The 24,634-nt window shown below is 51.0% G+C and overlaps 1 protein-coding gene and 2 long non-coding RNA genes across 7 annotated transcripts in view; 1 reads left to right on the forward strand and 2 right to left on the reverse strand.

Moving 5' to 3' along the window:
• HNF1B (HNF1 homeobox B) overlaps positions 1-20,394 on the reverse strand; it is a 53,028-nt gene extending 32,634 nt beyond the window's left edge. The window contains exons 1-4 of one of the 5 annotated variants that reach the window (XM_036450997.2): positions 19,718-20,394; positions 15,124-15,323; positions 9,444-9,630; positions 7,454-7,689 (exon numbers count right to left, since the gene is read on the reverse strand). In XM_036450997.2, the coding sequence (XP_036306890.1) occupies positions 7,454-7,689; positions 9,444-9,630; positions 15,124-15,323; positions 19,718-20,067 (973 nt within the window). In that variant the 5' untranslated portion in view covers positions 20,068-20,394. Of the gene's footprint in view, positions 1-7,453; positions 7,690-9,443; positions 9,709-15,123; positions 15,324-19,717 lie in introns of all 5 variants that reach the window. The other 4 variants (XM_036450996.2, XM_036450994.2, XM_036450995.2 and 1 more) reach the window with 4 other exon arrangements.
• A 10-nt stretch (positions 20,395-20,404) lies between these two features.
• On the forward strand, positions 20,405-22,397 carry LOC123652929. Its single transcript, XR_006742506.1, has 2 exons — positions 20,405-20,638; positions 21,297-22,397. It is a non-coding gene; the product is annotated as an uncharacterized LOC123652929 (long non-coding RNA).
• Positions 22,300-23,846, reverse strand: LOC123652928. The gene is made up of 3 exons (XR_006742505.1): positions 23,199-23,846; positions 22,486-22,926; positions 22,300-22,419 (listed from the first exon to the last, which is right to left on the reverse strand). It is a non-coding gene; the product is annotated as an uncharacterized LOC123652928 (long non-coding RNA).
• Between the last annotated feature and the right edge of the window lie 788 nt (positions 23,847-24,634).

Below are 24,634 nucleotides of genomic sequence, written 5' to 3' on the forward strand. Positions count from 1 at the left end.
TCAACTTGGGAAGGACATGCCCAGTACTCGTACTGAGAAACTTGACTCTTGAACTCTTAAACGCACGAGAGAGACTGAGCCTCATTATTGGACTCCAGTGGCTGAACTCACAGGTGTGCTTCTGGGGGGCTTCTGAAGCCAGGGCCGAGGCTGTGGGAAGGCATCTGAGGCAGACACATGTTCACGGGTTGAGGGGAGTGACTTCCAGAAAGTCAGGCCTCAGGAATTCTGTGTTCCTCTGTCCATTACCGGTGTTCACTGCAGGGATTGCATCCACCCTCCCCTTCTTACTGCCCTTTGCCTGATGAGTAGGGGAGCTTCCCTCTTAAGAACAAAAGCCATTGAATTTTTCAGATTCGGCCAACCCCAGGAAAGTACCACACCCCACCACACCCCCAATTTGCAAGTTACCCGGGCTAAATAGAACACACAGGATACACACCTCCTTTAATTAAAGGAGAAAAAAACAGCCCTATCAGGTATAGGAAATGGAGGATCTTTTTATGAACCTGACCTCCTGCTACATGTTCATGAGCCCTGGTCCCCCACCACAATCCTTGGCACTTCTCAGCTTTCTCTCACTGGCTAGTGTGTTTGCCTGTGGCACTGGAAATGCCATCCGATGTCACAGAACAGTCCTTCGTGGAAGCATGAGAAGCTGCCATGTGCTACAGAAGCCAGCCTGCGTCTGCTGCAAGCATCAAGGTGAGAAATACTCAGATTCTCTGAAAATTAGGATTGAAAGAAACCTCGAAGAGGAAAAGAGGAAAACAAAACAAACAAACAAACAAACAAAAAAAACACCCAACAACAACACAAGTAAAAACTAACAAGGCTCTGCAAGGAATGGTAACGGCTACCATTTATGAAAGTCCAGGGTGCTTTACCTCTATTCTCACTAAATCCTTCCTGTATCTGCATGAGTGGGTGTGTCCACTTTACACATGGAGAAACTGAGGCTCAGAGATCCCAGAGACTTGGGATCACACGGCTAGTAAGTGGATGAGCTGAGGCTGGAATTCAGACCTGCTCCTGTATTCTGTAGCCCATGATTTGGTTGCTATGCCCACTGGGTTTACAAAAAGATACCCTGGAGAGTATCTTCAGTGTATGTTAAACATTGGGGTTGGGGGGGGGGGGTGGCGGTAATCTCCGGTTCAGCCTGCACACTGGGACTTTTAGAAGCTCCACAGTTGATTCTCAAGTGCAGTAAGGTGTAGGAACCAGTGTCCCGGTACATGGGTCAGCAAACTGGGTTCACAGGCCAAAGCAGCCTGTTTCTGTTTGATCCATGAACTCAGAATAACAAATAGTTATATTTTTAAATGGTTGGGGAAAGTCAAAAGAAGACTTTGCGTGACGTGAAAATTCTAAGAAAATTCAAATTTCAGTTTCTTGGAAAAAATCAAGTTTACTTGGAAGACAGCCGTGTGCGTTCATTTGCATGTGCTCCCTGGCTGTTTTCGTCTATAAAGGCAGTGTGAAGAAGAGACACTATGGTCGGAAAACCTGGACTATTGCCCTAGCCAGTTGCTCAGTGGTTAGAGCATCAGCCCTCCGACTGAAGGGCTACAGGCTCAATCCCTGCCCTGGTGGGATTGTGTGTGGGAGGCAACCAATCGATGTTTTTCTCTCTCTCCCTCCCTCTCTCTTCCCCTCTATCTAAAAATCAACGAAAAAAAATATCCTTGGGTGATATTAACAACAACAACAACAAAAACCAACAACAACACAACAACAACCTAAAATATTTACTGTCCGGCTCTTTACGAAATATAGTTTGTTAACCGTTATACTAGAGTTCTTGTGAGCAGCTAAAATGATAACCACAACTGAATGCTTCATTTTATTTTATGGCTATGTTTGTTTCATTCATACACACACACACACACACACACACACACACACACACACATATTTATATGTATACACACACACACACACACACACACACAGATTTTTCCTTCTCCAATTGTGCCTTCCTATCAAGCAATTAGCTTCAAAGACCCTTGCACAAATTTCTGCCTCTCTTTGCACCTTCAGTGTTTAATTCTGTCCAAGTTCCTGTCAAACCTTCAACAAACAGATTCCAAGGGCACTTCTCCCATTACCTGCAGGCCAGGGCCCTGTGCGCGCAGGCAGCTTCCTGCCTTCTCAGAGCTAACTGGAAAGGAGTCCTTGAATTCCCCAAGGGTCCTTCAGGGGGATTAGGCATGGCCAATGGGCTGCTTACAGTGATAGGACGCCAGTATCTCCCGGCCCCTTTGTGCAGGGGGTGGGAGCCCCGCCAGCCCGGCAGCAGGCTTTCTTTGTATGCAGGCCAGGCAGGTCCCCTATCCGGGGAAAGGTAACTGGCAGAATGCTCTGAAGGCCAGGCCACTTAATCTCATTAATATCCTGATTGTCTTCCCCAAACTAGTGGCAGCCCAGGAAGGTGATACGGCAAGATAAATCGACCTTCAAATTTAACAGATAAAATGGCAGCCAGATAAAGTTCTTAGGAAGAAGAATATTTGGGGCCACATCCACCACTGAACTCTAACTCAGACAAAAGGGTGTCCTAAAATAGCAGACGTTTCAAGACAAGATTTGTTTTTCTTCTGAGCTGAAATAATCTGCTCCTTAGGGACAAAGGGGCTTATTTACTACGGGGACATTTGTTGCCGAGATGAATATTTTTACAACTGCCCTCATAAACCCCCTCCTCTTGTCTGCTGCGCAGGGAGGGGGTGGGGCTCCAGAGGTGAGCTGAGGTGCCTGCACTGTCTAAGAAGTCTCATTAAGTTGTTAAGACATTTAGTGCCCCAGACGTTGCTGACTGCAAGGGCAGTTCAAATCCCCACCCAGACGGGGATGGGGTCCTGAAAGAGAGGGCTTTGTTCCTTCCCTGGGCGGGGCACGCATCCACCTCGGTCAGGGGCAGCAGCTGGGTGGGTGGGTGGGAGCAGTAAACGAGCCAGATTGAGAGACCCCCCCACCCTAACCCCACCTCTTTGGCCATGCTCTCCCAAAGCCTCTTTGTCATTAAGGGGGGAGCAGTAAGAAAGTGGGAGAGAGAGAGAGAGAGAGAGAGAGAGAGAGAGAGAGAGAGAGATGGTTTTTGTGACTGGAAAGTTCTCAGCACCTGTATAAAGCAAAGAGAGATAGACAGGGCCTGACAACTCAAAACCTATCTCTGCCACTTACTAACTATATAAAATTGGGCAAATCACTTAGATTCTAAACATCTTACCTTCCCTGGTTGTAAAATGGGGATGAGGAAACAGGTGGTTTCTACCCATCAGGGTTGTTGTCGAAGATGCTGCATGTATGTAGGTGCTCAGCCCAGAGCCTGGTGCCCAAAGAGTACTCAATCAACACTAGCTGTTATGTTACAACCCTGCCACTGGGCACTTTTGAGATTTCCTTGGGTCCTGTGGACTTTAGCATCAAGGAAAATGATAGCAACCGTACAGATACCCTTGCCCAGAGTAAGGCTTGTCTGGCATCCAGGGTTAGATTCCTGCCGATGACTGAGGAGATGTGAAAGGGGATGAGGAGGAGGCAGGATGCTCTGGTTTCCAAGCTCTGATCTGACCATCAGGACAATCAAGTCCGCTGGGCTTGGAGAGAGAGGACTAGAGTACAGAGGGAGGGAGGAGTAAGCAGCCACAAAAATGAACATCTCCTCTTAGTAAAGACGCATGCTCCAGGGTAGCTCACCCCTGTGCCCCCCTTTCTTTCCAGGAGAGTGAGCCCCGATCTCCATCTGGAAAGGTGCCAGAAGAATGAAGACAGTGTGAGTGGGGTGAAGGGAGGCCGGTGAAGACCTGCCCCTCCTTTGCTGTGAGGTGAGTCTGCTGAGGGTGGTGGGGTGAGTTTGCTGAGGGTGGCCGGATGAGTCCGCTGCAGATTGGAGCAAAGGGTACAGAGCGAGCAAGGCCACCATGGCTTGGCCCAAGGCGAGCCCAGCTCCCATCCCATGCCAACTTCCTCCTCCTCCTCCTCCTCCTCCGCAAGCCGATCAATACAAGCACCAGTCTCCAACCAGTCCTCTTCCTTGCCACGGCCCTGCTCTCTGACCTTTGGGGGCCTTTCTCCTGATTCCACCCCAGAAGGGAGGCAGGGGCCATCACTCCGGGCCTGCTCAATGGCCTCAGAATGGGCTGTCATGGGGCCTATAACCAGGGACAGCTCCTGCTGGCAAGAGGTGGGATGGGGGGTTGGGGGTGCAGATAAAGGCCTTCCAGGCTGAAGACAAATGGCCGCCTGCAGCCGGGCTACAGTAACTCCAGGCCCCCAAGAAGAGCAAACAAAGGGTGCCCCTGTGACACTCCCTGGAAAGATGAAGGCCCATCAGCGGCAGCCAGGCTGGTTCAAAGCCCCAGCGTAATTGTCAATTAAGCATGCAGAAGGGACACAAAGCCATGACAACCGGGGACTGCATGCTGCTGTGTGATTGTAAAGCCGGGAGGGGCCGCGCCGAAAACAGCTGATTCTGCTGACAGGGTGTTTGTAGGGCACCTTGTAACCAATCAGCCGCTGACAGAGGCAAAGCGCTCCTCCTGCCGCTCCCATTGTGCGGGACATTCCAGGGCCAGGGTCACGCTGTGGTCATCGTGGGCGAGTGGGCCACAGCGCCGAGCGTGGCCGGGAGGGAAGGGGCTCGGTGAGCGAAGGGGAGAGGCCTGAAGGGAAAGACGTGTCTCTAAGGTGCCTCCAGTCCTCCTGGCTCAGATGCTGGTGTTTGGAGGGGAACGAGGGAGGAGGTATGGGGGGACGGGGCCTGGAGCCTTGTCTTCACAGCTCAGCCTGAGAGGTTGCTAGTGCTGACTGCTGCATGCTGGGTTCTCCTCGGCCACCACATCCAGTTACAGTTTGGACCTGGTTGGAGACCAAGAGACCTCACCTTGGTCGTGGGGACTGTGACGGGAAGGAAAGACATGAGGCTCTGCCGGACCAAAGCCTTCCCTGAGCCCTGGGCTACGGCCTGTGTCTGCCCGGCCCCAGGTGCTCTCCCGAGAGCCTGTCACAGCTCCTGTGCCGCCCGCCCTGGTAGCCTGACGGGGGGGGACACTGGGACTGAGCCCCACTGCCTGCACCCCAGGCACCAGCCCAGCCCAGGCTACATCCCACTGCCTCTCAGCAATAAGGCCCCGGTGTGTGAAACGTAAAAGGAAATAGCTTCCTGCTGCCTATCGTTTCCCCCCACTGTTTTAGTTGTCTGTGATGATAATGATAATGACAGTAGTTATGGGTTCCTGGGAAAGATAGCATTTATACATTTTCTCATTTAACCCGCACGTGGACCCTAAGAGGCGGGCGCTATTCTCTCCGTTTTACAGGCAGTAAAGTCAGGCCCAAAGACGTTATGTGAACTGGCCACGCCGTAGTTATGGGAGTTAACGTGGTTGATTAGCACCAGGACTCAAAACCAAGTCCAGAGAATCCAGTCCCCAGGTGTGGACAAGGACTAGCTTGATGAGCCCTCAGTGAAAATTAAGGCGGAGGGAAAGGCAGACAGGACAAGGGAACAGCATCCCACGGTTCTGGCTCTACAGATAGCAGCCTGTCCCTAGAAAGATGCATGAACCCCCCGAAGATGATCTCCATTCCAAGCTAGTTCTGGGGACTCCACGCTGGCATGATGCCTTCCAACTAGTTCATAAGCTCGCCAGGGCAGGGCCATGTGACTTCCGCATCGCTAGCACGGTGCTGGGACGTGGTACGTGCCCAGAGCACACCTGTGCTGGGAAGACACGGCATGGCAATCAGCAGCCTCAGTTTCCTTCTTCAACATCACTTCCAACTTTAATACCCCAAGATTTTTTTTTTTTTTAAAGGTCAAGATTTCTGGGGACCCCAGAAAATCCACTTCCATTAGGATGCACCTTCTCAGACTGACCAGAGGTGGGTCTAGGCCCTGCCTGGCCTCCAGGACCTGCTGCCATCCCTCCGGCCCAGCTCCCTGGGCCTCCTGTCAATACACAGAACGCCCGAGCTAAGGACTCCGTGGTGACCTCACCACAACCCCAGCTTGTCAGAAAGCTGCTGGGCCTTTGTTTGGCTTGCAGGCTCCCTGACTTTGGTGTGGAGATCACAAGTCCCAGGACAATAGCCATTGTCTTCTCAATAATGCCCCTTGCCCCAGCCACGCCCCCCGCAGCTCCCAGCTCCAGCTCCATGGATCACTGCGGTCAGCGAGCGCTCTGGTGCTGCTCTGTGCCGGTGCCGGCCACAAGCCGTTTGCCACCGTCCTCTGAACCCTGCTCTGAATTGCCATAAAGGGGATAAGTTACTCTGCAGTCAGGCCAGTGTTGGTCTGGGGGCTTCACTGACCAATCTTTCTCCCCATGTGGCTGAGCCCTTCCTTCTGTGTGATCTGGGTCCAGAGAAGTTCTGAGTCCTGGTGTGGGCTTTACACTGGACAGCTGCAGGCTCCCAGAGACCCCTGAAGAGGTCATGCTATGGGAGGGTACAGTGTGAAACAAATGCTTGGATACCACCCAGCTGGTTGCTCTGAGCCTGCCCCCCCCCCCCCCCCCCCAACACTTAGGTCCACATCTCCAGCCTCTCCCAGCAAAGGGCAACCAGCAGGCAAGGGGAGGAACAGGTTTCAGGGCCACTCCCCGGTTACAGATGGTGCTTGGCTCTCCTTTCACGAGTCCTATCCCAGAGCAGGCAGAGGACCATCACACTTTGTCTATACAACCATCAAACCAGCCTCGATCAGCACACCCATCCCAGGAAGCCAGCTTTCCTGCAAGGACGAAGCCCCAGGGGGAAATACGCACCCCCGCCTATGCCTGATGCAACAACACGCAGCATAGAGGGGTGCTTTCCCACCATGGGGATGTGGGATTCCATCCTGACAAGCCCGTACCCCACAGCATAGGCATCCTAACCCAGGCCAGGGCCTGGCACACAGACACACACAGCAGGTACTCAGTTGGTTTTTTGCCAACTCATCACTGCAAATATTACAAGTGACTCCACCCTAACTCTGGCAGAACACTGAACCAACAAGCAGAGGCTGCCCACAGAGTGGCCCTTCCCCAGAGGTCCCTGGGCTCCTCCTGCTGGAGCTGGACAGAGCCCTGACAGCCCTGACAGGCTCCGGACAGGCAACCTTTCTGCCTGCGGCTTGCACCTAGCACACCAATCAGGTAGGCTTCTCGGTCCAATCTGATGGCGGCCCTGACCTGCTGGTCATCAGCCACAGAGGGAGAGGAAACGGGACCAGAGAAGAGCGGGGCAGAGGGCTCTCTGGAGGCGGAGCAAGGACTCAGGAGGAACCCTGACCACTGCCACACACTCCTTTCACGAGAATATATTCTGCCAACAGGAGGGGGCTGGCTGTTGGGCCATCCCAAAGCATTTTTTCCTCTGAAAAACCTTGAGCCAGATGAGACGTTGGGGAGAAGCAGACGGGTCGGTCGGATGGCCGAGGCCATAGGGTCCAGGGCCTGCCTACCTGACAGCTTGTTGGGCGGAGAGGCACTGGGCTGGTGGTGGGGGGAGCCGTGGGAGAGCAGGGGGTTCAGGCTGTGCGTCTGGTTGGAGCTGTAGGCATCCATGGCCAGCTTCTGCCGGAACGCTTCCTCTTTCCTGCGGTTGGCAAACCAGTTGTAGACGCGAACCTCGGTGACCAGGTTGGAGCCCAGGCCGTGGGCTTTGGAGGGGGAGACGCCTCGCTGCAAACATTCCGCCCTGAGAATGGAGAGAGGGGAGATGGTGAGCGAGGGTGGCCGGGGGCGGCTGGCTCTGCTTGGCCCCAAACACATAACCCCAATGGTTTTGGTGAGGAGAGTGAAGAGGCCGAGGAGAGAGCGGAAGCCTGGCGAAAACCTGTCCAGAGAAGAAGTTGCCCATGTAGTTCTCTGCTGAGATGGCTGCCATGGGCTGAACACAGTACCATCAAGCTCTGCTGCCTGGAAGCCAGGGGCTTAGCCTCTGACGAGGCTCCAGTAAGAAGAGAGGAAGCTGGGGCCAGGCAACAAAGCTCAGTGGGTTTCTTGACGCCTCCTTATATCGCTGCTCTTCCCGCCCTGCAAAAGGCAAAGTCCTTCACTGGCTCTCTTGAGTCCCTTCACAGCACTCTAAAGGAATTCTGGTCTTTGGGGGTTTGGACACCCCAAAGGAGTGCCAGGGGAAGCCAGACCCTTTTTTTCACTTTAAGAGTGAAAATAAGCAGATTTGAGAGAGAGTCTTAGATATCATGTGAGGACTCTGTGACATGTATAGCTGACCGCTCTACCTTCCTATTTCCTGGCCTGACCTCCCTCACCATCAGAGCCATAAGAGCCAATCCAGCCAAACACAGAGAGAGCCCAGAGCCAAGAACAGAATGTTTAAAAAGTCACTGTCAGATGGCTGGCCAGTGGTGCTCAGAGGCTGAACGTCAACCTATGAAACAGGAGGTCGCAGTTCGATTCCTGGTCAGGGCTGTGGGCCTGGTCCCCAGTGGGAGCGTGCGAGAGGCAGACAATCAATGATTCTCTCATCACTGACGTTTCTATCTCCCTCCCTCCCTCTCCCTTCCTCCCTGAAACCAAGAAAAAAAAAAATTCTCTTTTAAAGTCATTGTTGGAGTAAGGGATGATGGAGGCAGGAATGAAACAAAAAGATATCTCAAGGATATCTAATAGTTTTCTTTAAAATTACATGTAGTTGTTACATAAAAGAGCTCTAATCAGTATGGGTAGAGTGCACTGAACAGACCCAAGTCTCCTTTGGGACCAATGGATATGCATCTGGTTGAGGACAGTCAGCCTGGGACTCGTGGACAGTTCTCCCCTGGTTTATACAAAGGCCAAACACGTGAGTCCCATTTCACTGGCACCATATGCTAGACCAGCACTCTCCAGACTGTCCTCCCTGGAATAACAGTTCACACAGGGAGTCCCCAGGAGAAAAGATTCCATGGTTCACAACCGATTCAACAAAGCTAAGTGGGTTTCTTGACTGCAGGACCTTTATGACACAGAGCCTTTATGACTGCCTATGGAGAAGTATGCCTATGATGGTCCTCCAATTTATTTATTAAGGACTTGATGCCTTAACCAGTTTGGCTTAGTGGATGGAGCGTCGGCCTGTGGACTAAGGGTCCCAGGTTCGATTCCAGTAAAGGGCATCTATCGGTTTCGGGCACACCCCCAGTAGGGGGTGTGCAGGAGGCAGCTGGTTGATGTTTCTCTCTCATCGATGTTTCTAACTCTCTAAACCTCTCCCTTTCTCTTTGTAATAAAATAAAATAAAATAAAATAAAATAAAAATAAATCAATAAAATGTATTTAAAAAAAAAGAACTTGAAATTACAGTTCCATGGAACATGCTTTGGGAGGCCCTTGTTGAGCCACATTTGTCTGGGTAACCAGTGTCTCAATATCCCAGGACCCAGGGGATAGGTCTCAGGTCCGTGTGTCTGCCCGCCTGCTCCAGGGAGCTTCCGGTGGTGGCGTTACCTGTTGCACTCCTCCACTAAGGCTTCCCTCTCTTCCTTGCTGGGGTTCTTTTGCCGATCGTAGGCCTGGTACAAGATTTGTTGGGATGCGGGCCCCCATTTGAACCGGTTGCGACGCATCTTCTTGTTGGGGGGCTCAGAGCAGGCATCATCGGACTGCCCAGGCCCCTGGCTCTGTTGACTGAACTCTGGAAAGAGAAACAGCAGCTGATCCTGACTGCTTTTGTCTGTCATATTTCCAGAACTCTGGACTGTCTGGTTGAATTCTGAAAAAAGAGAAAGGAGTAGATTTGATAGGGTCTATAAGCCTTCACTTGGCAGACAGACAGACAGACAGATGAACAAAAACATTTTTATTCCTCTCCCCTGAGCTTTGCGACCTGCCGTTATTGTACGCGAGGATACACAGGGGAGGTTCCGGGGAGGCCCCTCGTGGCCCACCTCAGTCCACACCGCCAAAGCCACCCTTTCCTTTCTTTGGAGGAGCTCAAAGGTGGCCACGCATTTTTTTTTATAAAAGCAATTTATTATTACTTTTTCCCATTGGTTCCCTGGCCTCAGACATGAAGCAACCCTCTGTATCCTGAACTCTTGTATTTTGATGTCAAGGGGATGAACTCAACCAAGTCTCAGATCTCGGGGGGGAAACTGCTAAAAAGTACAATTTGCAGTTAAGACAAATAGCTCTCCCCACCCCTCCTCTCTCCTCATATGCCCTCGGCATCTTCATGATGATTTTATGCTCTTAGGAAAACCTCAAACTTCTGACCACAGCTTCAAAATAAACAAAACAAGAGCTTTGTATTGGAAAGAGAAATGGCTCTTTTTAAAGTATCAGATAATTTCAAAGGCAATGGTGTGAGTGTGTGTGAGTGTGTGTGTGTGTATGTGTACACCCAGGGGTCTATTTATGAGGGAAAGGTCTTACAGACCCACCCACACATTTGAGAGATGGCAAATGCAGGCGACAATAAACACAGGACACTTCTAGGAATGGCATTCGTGAGTTGGAGAAAGAAAAATGCAGATGGAACGATGCTCCCCGTCTGTCTAGCTCCCAGAATCCAGGCATATCATGACCCTCAACTCATTTTGGTTGAAAGAATGAAAGAAAGATGGCATCTTGCTCAGTGGTGATACCCTAGCTTTATGGCTTAAGTGAGATTTGATAGTTACTTATGGAAGGAGAGAGCTTTGTTGTTCTCTTCCTTACATCTGCGTGAAGCAGTGCTCATCGGGTGACTGATTTCGTTTTACAAATGAATGAGCATAGGGGCCAAGCACTCTGCTGAGCCAGGACATGTAACGGATTCATTTCCTAGCTCCTGGTCCCCATGTTCGGGACCTTGATGTTTTTCTCTCTTGGTTCCTGAAGTCACACCCACAGGTCTCAGAGACAACTAGATCCAACATCCTAGGTTCAAAGTCAGGCCTACTTAATACTGCTTAATCTTTGAATCCCCTCTACCAAACTCTACCATGTGGTCCTCCATCTATAAACCTCCAGCAATGGGGAACTCAACCATACCAATCTAGGGATTAATTTCCACTTTGGTACATCACAAGGAGCAGTGGGCCCCTGATGCCCCTGGATTCAGGAACCCCCGCTGCAGGTGGTATTGGGCTCTGCTTAACTAACTGAGGACTGGCCATGAGCAGTCTCCCAGGTTGATGGACGGAACATGTCACTGGGGCCTTTTATCTGGATCCCCCCCACTTTGGACGATTCTCAGGCCATTTCGGGCTCTGTTTTCACTGGTCCCCAACTATTCCTTGGGATACCTAGGAGAGTTTCTGCCCAATTTACTGGCAGGAAGTCCCTGACCCAGTGGGATAAATGTAGAGCCAGTCCCAGCCAAGTTACTTATAGTCCCTGGCCCCTCAGTGGAATGAATGGGACTGGGTGAAAACCTAAAGGGCTCTAAACGTATCAGAACATCTATCCCTAGTCAGATGATGATGACGATGATGATGATGATGATGACCCCAATTCCTATGGAAGCTACTATACTTTTCAAAGTGCTTTCACGCCTCCTATATCATTTGGTCTTCATAGCAGCAATCTAAATACAGTCACTTGAGGGACAAGCAGTCAGAGGGGCAGAGAGAAGTTCTCTGCTCAGTGGGGGTCTGTCTCAGGATCTTCTCTCCTCTCGGTGGCCCTGTGGCATCACCATGAATAGTAGCCAAAAGCCAGTATGGCTAAGCCTAAGGACCCAGGATCAACTTGAGGTTCTGCACTTGATGTGAATGCATGTAATAACAGTTCACATTTATTGAACCAAGTTCTCTAAATGTGCCTCTTTCCCTAATTCTCACAACCTCTCCATGCCACAAGTATTGCTCTCTCAATTTTACAGATAAAGAAACTGGGGTTCAGCCTGATTCAATGTCCTGCCCAAAGTCACATGGATGTGGGGCAGATGCCAGGATATGAACTCAACCACATCCTTTGCATCAGTTCTCACTAAAAAACCAAACACAAATGATACACTTACAAAACCTTCAAATCTGACTCAAGTGGAGGTAACAAAACTAAACCCTGAAGTTCTGTCTGTGGCAGGGTGGTGGCTGCCTGTCTGTGGGCTGTCCTCTGAGAAGGCAGCAGCCCACAGGGGGCTCAGAATTCAGGCTCAGCCAGGCTGACTTGCCTGTAGGCGCTCAGTAACACCCAGGCTCTACGTCAGAGCCTTGGCCCTAACCTCTCTCAGTTTTTGGAGAACAAGATTCTCCCAGGTTTTCCAGCCACCACCAACTCTCCACTTCTTTCCAGATTAATGGGGGGCGGGGGCGGGGCATGAGGCAATAAGAAGAGAAAGAAAATGTTCACTGCTAATAAAAATTAATTTGGAGAAGCTGGGTGCAGCAAATCCTTTATAGGCTCAGAGGCCGGCATGGACGAGGAGATTCTACATGCATAGAAGGGCCCAGGAATATTACCCTTTATTATTTTCTCAAGAAAATTTGTAATCAAGTAATAACTTTTTAAAAAATTATCCTAGCTCCCTTTCCTTTCTCCCACCCCATCCACACTGTCCCTCTTTTATTTATCTCACTTCCTAATTTTTATCTGTCAGACGTTGGTTCAAATGTCACCTCCTCCAGAAAGCCCTCCAGGATGTCTCCAGCCAGTTTTAGCAATTCCTCCGATGTCCCTTGTAATACCATTAGAACAGCCTTTAGGAGGCAGTTGCCATTATTTATTCAAACATTTCATCCCTTCATTAGGTTGTAAGTCTCCGGAGGAAAGATCCTGGGTATCTCGAAGCCCAGCACAGTGCTTGGCACCTCACAGACGCTCATATAGTATTTTCAGAATGTTCCTGAAGCTCTTAAGCTTTAGGTCTCATTCGACTTTGAACAACAATGTAAAAACTCCCCTGCAGACTATCATACATTTTTGTAAAATGCCGCTTCTTAAGTATCTTGAGACATTTTCTAGGATTTCTTATCTTTTTAGAAGCTCCCAGTTGGCCTCTCCTTTCTGAGGGAACGCCCCCCTGAACACAGGGAGGCAGCTCAAGCTAAAGCTATTGCATGGGGCCTGGCTCCCGATAATGGACTTTCGGGAATTACAGAGTTGCTTCAGGTCAGAAACCCAAAATTTTCCCGAACTAGTCACCACGGAGGATGGACCAACCCAGAGCCCCTTCCCCGACACAGCAAAGAGCTGTCACGTTACTGCTTGTAATCTATCCATGTAATGCCTCCAGCCAAAGAGCAAATGACCACAATGTAAGATGAATGTCTAAAAAACTTTTCCTTCCATCATAAAAGCCTCTCCAGCCCCCAGACATTGAGACAATAGTACTGAGCTAATCACTCTGGAGCAGTGTATGACAGAAAACAAGAATGATTTTTACTGTTTATTTGAAATTCAAATGTAACTGGATGTTCTGTATGCTTATTTGCTAAATCTGTCAACCCTAGTTGGAGGAGTTTTGTGGGATGAAAGTGGATAGGGCTAAGGTAGATAGGGAAAAATGTTTAAAGCAAAATTTTACATCTATGATTTAACTATGGGTTGCAGATTAATAGCCCAGCCATGACAACACATATTTTGGCTAGGAAAATTATGTGTACATGTATGTTTAGAAGGAGAAAGAAAGAAAACAAACTGGCAGGAAATGGGCGTAACTCCAAAATATACCAAGTCCAATTAAGAATGATTTTTAAAAGTGGCCATCCAGCTAGAAGGGGGTAAAACTAACCCAGAAAGTGATGGAAACTAATATCTTGACAAAGGCAGAGAAGCTCACAGCCCAGGGGACAGTGTGTGGAAGACTGAAAATTCATACAAAAATGTCCTAGGAAAAGTATAAAATCAAAATAATTAAAGTATTGCTCTGGCCAGTGTGGCTCAGCATTGTCCCATGCACTGAAACATCACTGGTTCGATTCCTGGTCAGGGCACATGCCCAGGTTGGGGGCTCAATACATGGTCATGCGGGAGGCAGCCAATGTTTCTCACATGGATGTTTCTCTCTCTCCCCCCCTCTCCTTTCCTCTCTCTAAAATCAATAAAAACGTATTTTAAAAATAATTAAAGAATCATAGAAAAGTATACTTTTCCTAAAATTAAAAAAAAATGTTATTCATACTCTGGCTATTCAAATGAAGTTCAAACTTCCTTAGACTTCAAAACAAAAATCTCTCAGTATTATTGAATGAAAGAGATCTTGGGACAGAGAGGAAATTTGGGAATGAGAATGACAAGAATTGATTGGTCGGAGTTCCAACGGCAGACACTTTTACTGAGTCCTGCCTTAGTGAGAAGCAGTTCTTCATTAGACAGGGTTACAAGCTGAGGTCCCCAAACGACCAATGTTAGTCAATGTGAGTAGCGCCTTCAATTGCTTCAGAACTCAGTAACTATCCCCACACCCACCAAAACAAAAACTAACAACAACAATAACAACAAACATGATCAGGTTCTGGATGTATTATTTATATAAATACTCTCTATTTTTAAAAATATTTTTTTTCCAGAGGGGAAAGGAATAACAGTAACAGCGATCAATATCATCGATCAAATATGAAATGTCTTCCTTGGGAACTTTAATCTGTGTCAAGGGGAGCTGCTTTGCTTACTTTGAGGGTAATATTCCTCTGTTACCGTCTTGGTTTCTAAGAGAAAGTCACTGGAAGCAGGGGCCAAAAATTTCAAGGTAAATTGCACACACTGAAGGACTTGTCAAAACACCAGGCCAGGCAGTAAAGGGACCGTGGAAGAAGAAAATGCTGTAGGCTAATCCATCATACAGCGACTAGGACAGCCCAATCCACCTGCTAGCTTCATTATATCCACCTGCTAGCTTCATTATACGTAACAAGTGCTACGAAGGCTTTCTTTCTTTAAAAAAAAAAGTATATATTATTGATATTTTACAGAGAGGAAGGGAGAGAGATAGAGAGTCAGAAACGTCGATGAGAGAGAATCATCGACCAGCTGCCTCCTGCACACCCACCACTGGGGATGTGCCTGCAACCAATGTACATGCCCTTGACCTGAATCCAACCTGGGACCTTTCAGTCCGCAGACCGAGACGCTCTATCCACTGAGCCAAACCGGTTTGGGTGAAGGCTTTCTTGATGAGGTGAAAACGGAGGTACCCCACAGGGGTCAGGGTTAGGGCAAAGGTCGCTCCGGGTTGAGGCAGAAGCAGAATTAAAACACTTACGTCGGAGGATCTCGCGCTGCTTTCGGACGTACCAGGTGTACAGGGCGGCGCGCTTCTGGGTCTTCATAGGGGTGCCCTTGTTGAGGTGCTGTGAGAGGTGCGACTGGTTCAGGCCCGTGACATCGACCACCTCCCTCTGGGGGATGTTGTGCTGCTGCATGTAGCCCTTGATCATCTTGGCAGCCCTCCAGGGGTCCTCACTAGGCAGACAAACGCGTGGTTAGGGTGCGGGTGGAAGACGTCTGGGGAGAAATAGTTCTCTTTCTCTGGGTTTTACCTAAACTCTGTGCAAAACTCTGGTCTTCACCCGTTTCTTCCCCTGTCCTAGCTGCATCCTTGGGAAAGAGGTGAGGCCAAAACAGAACCCATAGAGTGCTCTAGGAGAGCGCCTGTACAGCACCTCCATCCCTTTCTCCCGCGATGAGGAGGGGAAAGATGGAGATGACTTCCCGTCTTCAAGAATGGGGAGGCATGGCCAGCCCTCATTAGGCAGAAAGAAACGATCCTATTTTATTTTGGTTTCCTTCGTTTGCCCGGAATGAGAGACTTAAAAGTCTCCCATCAGAAAGTGGAGGTGCCTGGCAGAATGATCCTACCAGGATAGGGGGTAGCATCAGTTTCTCAATTTACCTAGACCTCTCACACATTATTTTTCCTTCTGGCTGGGTGTCTCAGTTTCTTGTCTTATAAAATAGGAGTAAAACATATATGTCCACCTCCTGAGATGCAAGGAGGACGTCTTAGCCAGATATGGAATGGTTTTCCAATTTTTTGAAACGTTTTAAGAACTGAAAAGTCACTCCCTTGAGGCAAACACATAAAGTTAAAAAATAAATTTCACCACAGCCACGCCTCCCAAATAAAACCTAATGGGGCGAAATAAACAATTTTGGTTTCTGAATAAGATATTACCTCTCCCCTTGTTTTCCTGTATTCTGACATTTCTGCCCTAACTGGGTCAGAATATCGGAAAGGCAAAATTTTTCCTAAAGTTCAAGCTTCAGATAAGAACTTATATTTTTCATTTCTCATAAACAATGCGAAAACAAGGTGCAAAAGGCTTCTTTAAAACAATGTGTTGATGCATTTGAATTTTACTTATTCATAATAAGTAAACTTTGTCAATATCTTTTCTTGTTTGTTGAAGAGGTGACTTAAAACTGAGAGATACCATTTAAAACAAACAATGTACAGTATAGAAAAAAGTGTTAAAAGAAACAATATCTCCACATACACTATTTAATGCAGCTACATATTTAATTTTTAAAAAATCAACAGCCCTTTACTGTATAATAGCCTGATAGAACACGAAAAAAAAAATGAAGGGAAAAGTTAGTTTCAGATAAAACAATAAAAAAAGGTGTAAAGATCAAAACAGATATGGTGTTGCAGATTAAATAACCAATTTATTTCTAAAGGGTGCCTATAATATGTCAAATAAATTTTGTTTAATGAATTAAAAATCTAGTAATTAAATGGGTATAGTTTGTAAGCATTTGAATAACAGGTTATGTTAGCAGTCCTTTGATATTAAATTCGTGAGAACAGAGGTATTTGAGAAATGCAAACTTTAAGATTAAGTTAATGAATTTCTCAAGAATGAAAAAAAGGTTGCTTCCAACTAATACAGTACAATGAAGTAATAACAAGAACAAAAAGAAATGAGAAAATGCAAGTACAGTTTCAAACATTCACCTCCAGTACGAGAAAAAGAACATAACATTTTGGACATACCCGTGTTATCAGAGATAACTTAAAAGCTTATTTCTGGTGAGTAGTTCCCACCGATATTTTTTAGGGAAGAAAAACACTTTCAGCAGATAGGAATAACAATAGCTAAAGTCAGAAAAAGCATTTGCTCCAGTTACTATTGCTTTAACAGATTCTTTTGGTTACTTTGTTTTGCTTGAATTTCTTCACCTGTGTTCATTCTGTGCGTCTAAAAAACCTAGTGAAACGGTGTCATGTTCTAAGACCTAAAGGTTCTGTGGAAAGAGTGAATTCGCTCAACAATTGGGAAGGTTTAAAAAAAAAAAAAAAAACCACACACACAAAAGCCCAAGAAAACCCCGTGAACGGTAGCAAACCTGTGAGCCGCAGTGAAGGGCTGGAGTCGGGGCTAAGATGGCGCAGTTACACCTTTACGGCGTTCTGCCCCCAGAATGTACATCTCTCCGCTGGGAAGAGCTCGGAGAACCGGTTACTTTTTAAAATTTGGAAATATTCCGGGTTCCTGAGCCCGGTGAGTGCACGGCTCCCGGGAAGCGCGCGCGGCCATTGTGCTCGCAGCGCAGGTGTCAACCGCCGCCCCGCGAGCTCCTTGCCGAGCAAACACCTCCGGCCCGAGCGGCACCCCCAGGCCCGAGCGGCACCCCCGGACCCCGCGCCGCCGCCCGGACCCCGCGCCGCCGCCCGGACCCCGCGCCGCCGCCCCGGACCCCGCGCCGCCGCCCGGAGCCGCCCCACCTGGAGCCGCGGCCACACAGCCCCTTCCAGAAGGTTGTCCGGGCGGCGCGTGCAGGAGCTCCAAAAAGTGACCTTCCCTGCCCGTTTCTTCCCGCCTCAGGGGGACTGAGTGCGCCCAAAGGGGAGTGCTTGTGCCTGGTGCTCGGTGCCATGGGAACCGTTAGCCATTTCTTGAAAAATTACTTTTAATACAGTCCGACAACTCCCGAGGTGGGGGAGGAAAGGCAGCGGCAGCTCGGGACGGGGAACACCGTGGGTCAGTCCTGGGTCTGCACCCCGGCGAGGGTCTGACCCCCCCCACCCCCCAGGCCGGGTCCCCGCCCGCGGGAGCCGGGGCTGCGGGGCGCAGAGGAATCGCAGGCGGCGCCGCGCGGGGGGCTTGGCCAGGGCGCCCCGCAGCCCCGCGCCCGCGTGTGGCTTTGCTTCCCTCTCCCAGCCGCGTTTACAGCTTCGCCAATGAATAACCCGCCTCTCTTTTCAACCTAATCACGACTCTTTGTGTATCTTTCTGTTGATGATTTATAGGAATAAATTAATAACGCCCTCACTCCACGTGCTACGGTTTATGTTACCTCCGTGCTGCGTGCAGCCCCGCGCCGGGCTGGGTGCGGAGGGGCGCCCCGGGCTCTCCCAGATTTCCCCGGAGCCCGGCGGCTGGCAGGGGGGCGTCCGCGGCCCGGCGGAGAGGCCTAGGCCCAGCGGGCCCGGGGCAGGCGGCAGCGGCGGGAGCTCAGTTCCCCCGCCCGGCCCTGGTCCACCTCCAGGCCGCCCCGGCGCCCCCAGTCCCTCCTCCCGACCCGGCTCACCTGCCTGCCCCCGAACCCTCGGAGTTGGGGAGGGGGAGAGAGAACCCGCCACTGCACGGGGAAAACTAGGCAAGAATCTCAAACCCATGAATTGTAGCAAAGTACTTTTGGAAGAAAAAAAGATCTAGAAATTCTCCAGTCTTTGCTAGAGAGTAAACCGGTGGATCTCCAGGTAGCAAATTCAAATGCAAGGTCACATCCCACCCCAAACCGCCGCTGCGGGCGCGCGGCGAGGCTGCCCAGGTGCAGGACGGGCCTGGGAACCGCGGCCCCCAGGTGCCTGAGGCCGCAGAGGGGCTGGGTCCTCGGCGAAGCGGCCGGGAGCGCCCCGCACTCTACGGGACCCGCTCGGCTCCTTCAACAATCAGTAACCAGCTGTCAACGCCCAAAGCCGGCCTCCGAGGCCCGGCAAAGGGAGACCCCGGCAAAGGGAGACCCCGGGCAGGGGGACGGACCGCCAGCCAGCCGCCTGGGTCCCCGGGGACGCCGCCGGGATGTCACCGGCGAGATCCAGAAACTAGCAAAGACAGTCAGGGCAATTTCTAGATTGTTTTTTTCTTCCAAAAATACTTTGCTACAATTCATGGGCTTGAGGTTCTTCCCTTGATCCAGAAACTCCCTCCTTCCTCCAGCCGCGGCCAGGCTCCCTATGAACCGGGCTGTGAGCCGCCTTGGCCTCCCGCTCCCGTGCTTCAATTGCGTGCGCTTTCTTTTGCCCAGTGCGGGTCCACCCGGGCCCTGCCACAGTCAACCCGTTTCCTTTGCAAACCTACACCTGTTTGGGGAGGGGGATTCCGGATGATCCTGGGGCCTAGCAGGAGCGCTGCCAGTGGGAGTGGGGGTGGGAGTGCCAATGGGAGAAGTCGCCCCCAGACCCGGCCCGGTGCAGCCGGCCCCTCTGCAGAGCACTCGGGGCCAGGCCGGTGCCGCAGGCCGGCCTGCGCTTTCCTGCACCCAGAGGCGGAGAAATGCGTGGCCTGCGAGGCTCGCGGGGCCCGAGCCTGTGCTCCCGGGGACCCGCGGCTGCTCCATGGCACCCACTCGCCCCTTCAGGTGCGCGGGCAGCCCTGAGGCAAAGCAAGGGGCCCCGCCGCTCGGTTTCTACGGGCCCAGCTCCTGCTCTGCCGGGAGGGCGCCTCCGGCCGGACACTAGCGGGAGCCGGGGGATAGGAGGCCCGGGGCTCGGGGCCGGCCAGGGGAGGAGAGGCTGGGAGGGGTCCAAGTGTGGGGGAGAGAAGCGGGGCACCCCGCCGGGGACTCCCTTCTCTGGGTGGCCGAGCTCAGGGTGGGCTCAGGCGCACCCCCGCCTGGCCCGCACCTACCTGAGCATCCGGTCCACCTCCGCCCGCTGCTCCACCGCCTCCTCCGTGTTGAGCGCCTGCAGCTCCTTGAGGATGGGAGGGGTGTCATAGTCGTCCCCGTCCTCGGAGCCCTCGTCCCCGGACAGGCGGCCCTTGGCGGCGTGGCCGTTGGTTAAGGTGTGGAAGACCGGCTTGGTGTCAGGTTCGGCGCCGCTCCCGGGGGACAGGGGCAGGGTCTCCAGCTTCACCCCGAAGCTCGGCGGCGACGGCAGCAGTTCCTCCAGGGCCTGGACCAGCACCTCCTTGGTGACGCCGGAGCTCAGCAGGGCGCTCAGGAGTTCTTGCTGGAGCGACGTGAGCTTGGACACCATTTTCCAAGGACAGAAAAAAAAAAAAAAAAAAAGAAGGGGAGGGAGGGGGGATGTCGGTGCGAGAAAAGAGGGTGGTGGGGAGTTTCACAAACGAACCCCAAGTCCAGGAAGCTCCCCCCCACCCCACCCTTCAGCCTCCAGACACCTGTGACTCCCCCGGGGTGGCCCGGGAGTCTCCTCCGAGAAGTCAGAGGAACTTCTAACTGGCCATGATCGCCACCATTAGGCCATATAAGATATGCAAATCAGCGGGGAGGGCCGGCTTTCGGCAAGATGCAAATGCCCGCGGGGAGGGGGGAAAACCGCGAGCGGGCCAGCCCGAGGGGCAGACGCGGGGAGCCGGGGAGCCGCGCGGGACCGGGGCCGGCCGGGCCCAGGGCGCTCCCGCCGGGGGCTGAGGGCCTCCGTGCACCGGTTCTGTTTATCAGCCAAACCGGAGCCCACCTTTGGACCCGCGAAGCCAGGCGTTTGCAGCCCGGCATGGAAGGCTCCGTCCGGGCTTTCCCACCGGCCACCGGCCGCGGGCCCGGCTCCAGGCCGGAGAGAAGAAAACTGCGCTGCAGGGGCCCAGGTGAGAGCTGGGGGAAGATGGGTTGGAGTGTTCTTGCAACTTAGGAGTTGGAGGAGGAGGGAAGAAGTAGAGTCGCTCCGAGGCGTCCGAACCGACGCCGGAGGTGGAGGGCCGGGGAGCCAGCGGGCGCAGATACTGAGCGCTTAGGAAGGGACGCCGGGACCTGGGGGAAGAGGGGGGAGGGGGGTCAGGCGGGGTGAGTGCAGGTTGCAGAGACCTCGTTTAGTTGCATTCTGCAGCCCCCTCCCCGTCTCTCTAGCGCCCCCCCCCCTCCCCTAGCCTGCCGGGTTAGATTTGCAGAAATGTCGCCTCTGAGTGTAGGCGAGCGGGAAGGAGGCGCAGGCTAATGTGTGATCAGGGGGAGCAGTCAAAGCTCTTCCCCAGCCCCGGCTGTGTGTGTGTGTGTGTGTGTGTGTGTGTGTGTGTGTGTGTCTGTGTGTCTGTGTGGTGGTGGTGGTGGTGGGGGACCTGGACGCTCGGGCCACGCTCTCCAATTTAAACCCAAACTATCAAAGCGCCTCCACTTTCGGAGCAAAATTAATAGGATGGGGGGGCCTCCTTTCCAGCAGCGAATGCCAGCCGCGGCCTGCATGCAGCCGGGGGACAGGGGACGGCCGCGTGTCCCACCCTGACCCACTGACTTCTGGTTTGTTCGCAGCTCCGGGGCAGAGCGGCTCCTGGGGGCGAGGCCGCACCTGCAGCGCAGGCAGGAGGCACGCGTGGAGATGGCGTCCAAGAGGGAAATACGTTCTGTTTTGTTTTGTTTTGTTTTTTGTTTTCTCCACCTCGGTCTGGGCCAGGTAAGAGGCCTGGAGTCCTTGGGCGCCATAGACATTTCACCGGCATCTCCCAGGGGTGTGGACAGGGCAGGGAGGAGGCCCAAGAGCACCCCACTAAGACAATGCAGAAAAAAGAGGGGAACGGTTTTTTTTAGGATCCAACTCATCACAGACCCATAGTTTCTGGGGCAGAGAACATCCCTTTCCCCTCTTTAAGCCTCAGTTTTACCTGTGAAATACTGGAACCTGCAGTGCAGGGGTGAGGGGGGCTTGTGTGCATTGAGGAGACTTCCCGGAAAACCCTGGAGCCAGATAATGCTTGGCAGTCCGGGGAGGCTGGAAGCCAGTTCCCAGTAGTCAAACCTAGCCCCTCTGGAGGCTTAGGGTTCTCAAAGTCCAGCAGACCCAGCGCTGGGGTTGGAGGGACTAAGAGACTAGGGACAAAAATTCAGACCCCTCCAGGAATTGGCAAAGGTGCTTCTCAGCAAACTCTCCTACCTTTCCCACTTTTAACAAGGTAATTAGGAGGAAGTTGGGGTTAGTTTCAGGAAGAAAAGAATTTCGATGTGGGGGAGGAAAGGTCAACAGCTCTCCATATGCTAAATTGAGTCAAATCTAGGTGCGAGAAGGCGGGTCCTCCCAGTGTCACTGATCCAAGCCAGGCTGCTGAGGACCAAGGCTGCCACTTTCCGATACAGAATCTGCGGCACGAGTGCTGGGAGCCAAACAGCAGAAGGGCGACTGTGTGCCTGGAGCCCTGGGGGAAGTCTGCACTACCTCAGACGCTCCCTGAGAAAGGGGAAGGCAGTGAGTTCATGGAATTGAGGTTCCTTCATTTCACCTTATTGTCTTCTGGTTTGTTGTGACATATGGGAGGCCCTCCCCCTCACAATTGGGCCCCCTGGGAGAACATTCTCTGCCTACCCAGCTCCCCTCAGCAAAGATAATGAAGTGTTCAGAGTCAATGTCCCTGGAGAACACGCTCTTTGTCTGTGTCTCTCTCTCGCGCGCGCGCTCTCTCTCTCTCTCTCTCTCTCTCTCTCTCTCTCTCTCTCACTTGCTATTCACTTGCTATCATGATAGAAGCAGTCAAGTGTAATGAAGATCAGTTTCTGTGTTTAGCTGGTAAAACCCATTAAAAAACCAGCCATCACTTCCCTTTTAACAACAAAACTTTGATTTGTAGTTCCAGTTGCTCCGTGCCCAGCCTGACTCTCAAGCTCCCTTCTCTCTCAAAATTCAGGTGGCGGCAAACCCATCCTTCTTCCCCCTACCCCAAGCAAACTATGTGAACATACAGGAAGTCTCACAAAGTAGAGGGAAATTTCCTGATGAGGGTCCAGATAGCCTTGCAGGTGATCTATTCCCTTAACCCCCTGCCCAGGTGGACCTCCTGTATGCCACCTATGGCAATTGGAGCCCTCACAAAGTAACTGCAGCTACAGATCCCTGAACAGATCCAATACCTACCCCTTCCTGTGGAAAGTGTAAGCATCCCAGCAGATAGTCCTACAGGATGTGAGCCGGAAATGCTAGCTAAATGGGTTATCTCATAAAATCCTTGGTTAAACTTCCCCCAAATAGAAGAAACAAGAGTACAGTGGAAACACTCTTTGTTTATGTTTCACATAGGATAGGTGGTGATGGACTGATAGAGCAGCCCCACTTTAATAAAGATGAGAAAATAAGACATAGGACATTCTAAGGAATTGTTGATGTAAAGGCTGAGTGGTTATTTCTGGATGATGCCATAAAGGTAATTTTTGTTTCCTTATTTGTACTTCTCAGTTTTCTGAGTTGTCAGCAAGGAAGTTGTAGAATACCTTTCCTAGACACAAAAGGGTATATACAACATTAACAAGCAGGAAAAATTAATCCATGGTGATAGAAGTTAAAATCGATGTTGCTTCTGGGTGTTTCTAGAGACGGATGGGTCATGAGGGAGCTTTCTGGTGTGCTAGGGAAGTCCTATATGTTGATTGGGATGGTGGGCACGCCATCAGGCTATCCATTTAGGGTTTGTGCTTGTTGCTGTAAGTTATAACTTAGTAAAGAGTAAATTAAAGCAATGATTCCAAAGTGTAAAATGTAAACAGTGGATGGAAGTCACCTTCTTACTCCCTCCCAACTGTTTGCTGTTGACATGTGACCCTCCAGCTTCTTTTCCGTTTACCATATATAGTTTATCACCATTAACACCTGTAGACTGATATATTCCAGGGGTTGACAAATCTTCTCTATAAAGTGCCAGATAGTAACATATTTTAGGCGTTGTGTGCCATACAGTCTTTTGCACAAGTACTTAACTCTGCTGTTATAGACAATACATACCTGAATATGTGTGGCTGTATTTCAGTAAAACTCTATAAAAACAATGGACTGAAGACCTTGTAAACATATATTCATTATCAATCTGGAACAGGGAGCTGGGGTGGATTGGAAGGTGGTGATGGGGGAATAAAGGGGACATATGTAATACTTTTCAACAATAAAGATTTTTTAAAAACCAATGGGCTGTCTGGATTTGACCATGGGCCCCAATTTGTCGACAGTTGGCTAAAGCACCCATGCAGGTAGAAATAGATGTGAGGGGCATCTCACTTCACTCCTTTATGTTTGAGATGAGGGAGCAGATCCAGGGAGGAGAAATTACTTTTCTGAGAGATGCAGCAGAGTGCACTGGGGAAATCCTGGCTTTGGAGTCAAATAGGCCAGCTGCTTTCTGGAAGGTTCAGGGGCAGGGTGGAGTCTTTGGGCAGGTGACTTAATTTCTTTGAGTTTTAATGCGATCACCAAATGTAAATGGTGATAACAATGGAATTTATACTTCATCGGGATATTGGAAAAATTAAATTAGATAACTCAGAAGAACGCCTTGGATGGGGCTGGCACAGGCAGGATAAGTGCTTCCTCAAACATAGCACGTGGCTCAGGGGCTTCCTGCCTTCCCCTCCTCCTCCTCCTAAATGCACAGCTTCTGGGGTAAGTTCCCTACAAACACCATGTGTCCACTGTGGGTGAAGCCTTTTGCGAGAACTGAAGGACGAGGGAAGATCTCCAATCCCATCGACCCCAGCACTCGGCTTCCTTTCTAGAATCCCTCCAGCTCTGCGCTTTTGTTTCCCTGTCAGACACCTGCCCAGGAAACGCCTAAGCATAGAGGAGATTTCCCTCGTTTTGATTCAACAACTCCCACCCTTCTGCCTGGTCATTTTTA

Source organism: Pipistrellus kuhlii, unplaced genomic scaffold, assembly GCF_014108245.1.
Source record: "Pipistrellus kuhlii isolate mPipKuh1 unplaced genomic scaffold, mPipKuh1.p scaffold_m20_p_22, whole genome shotgun sequence".
Taxonomy (NCBI): Eukaryota; Metazoa; Chordata; class Mammalia; order Chiroptera; family Vespertilionidae; genus Pipistrellus; species Pipistrellus kuhlii.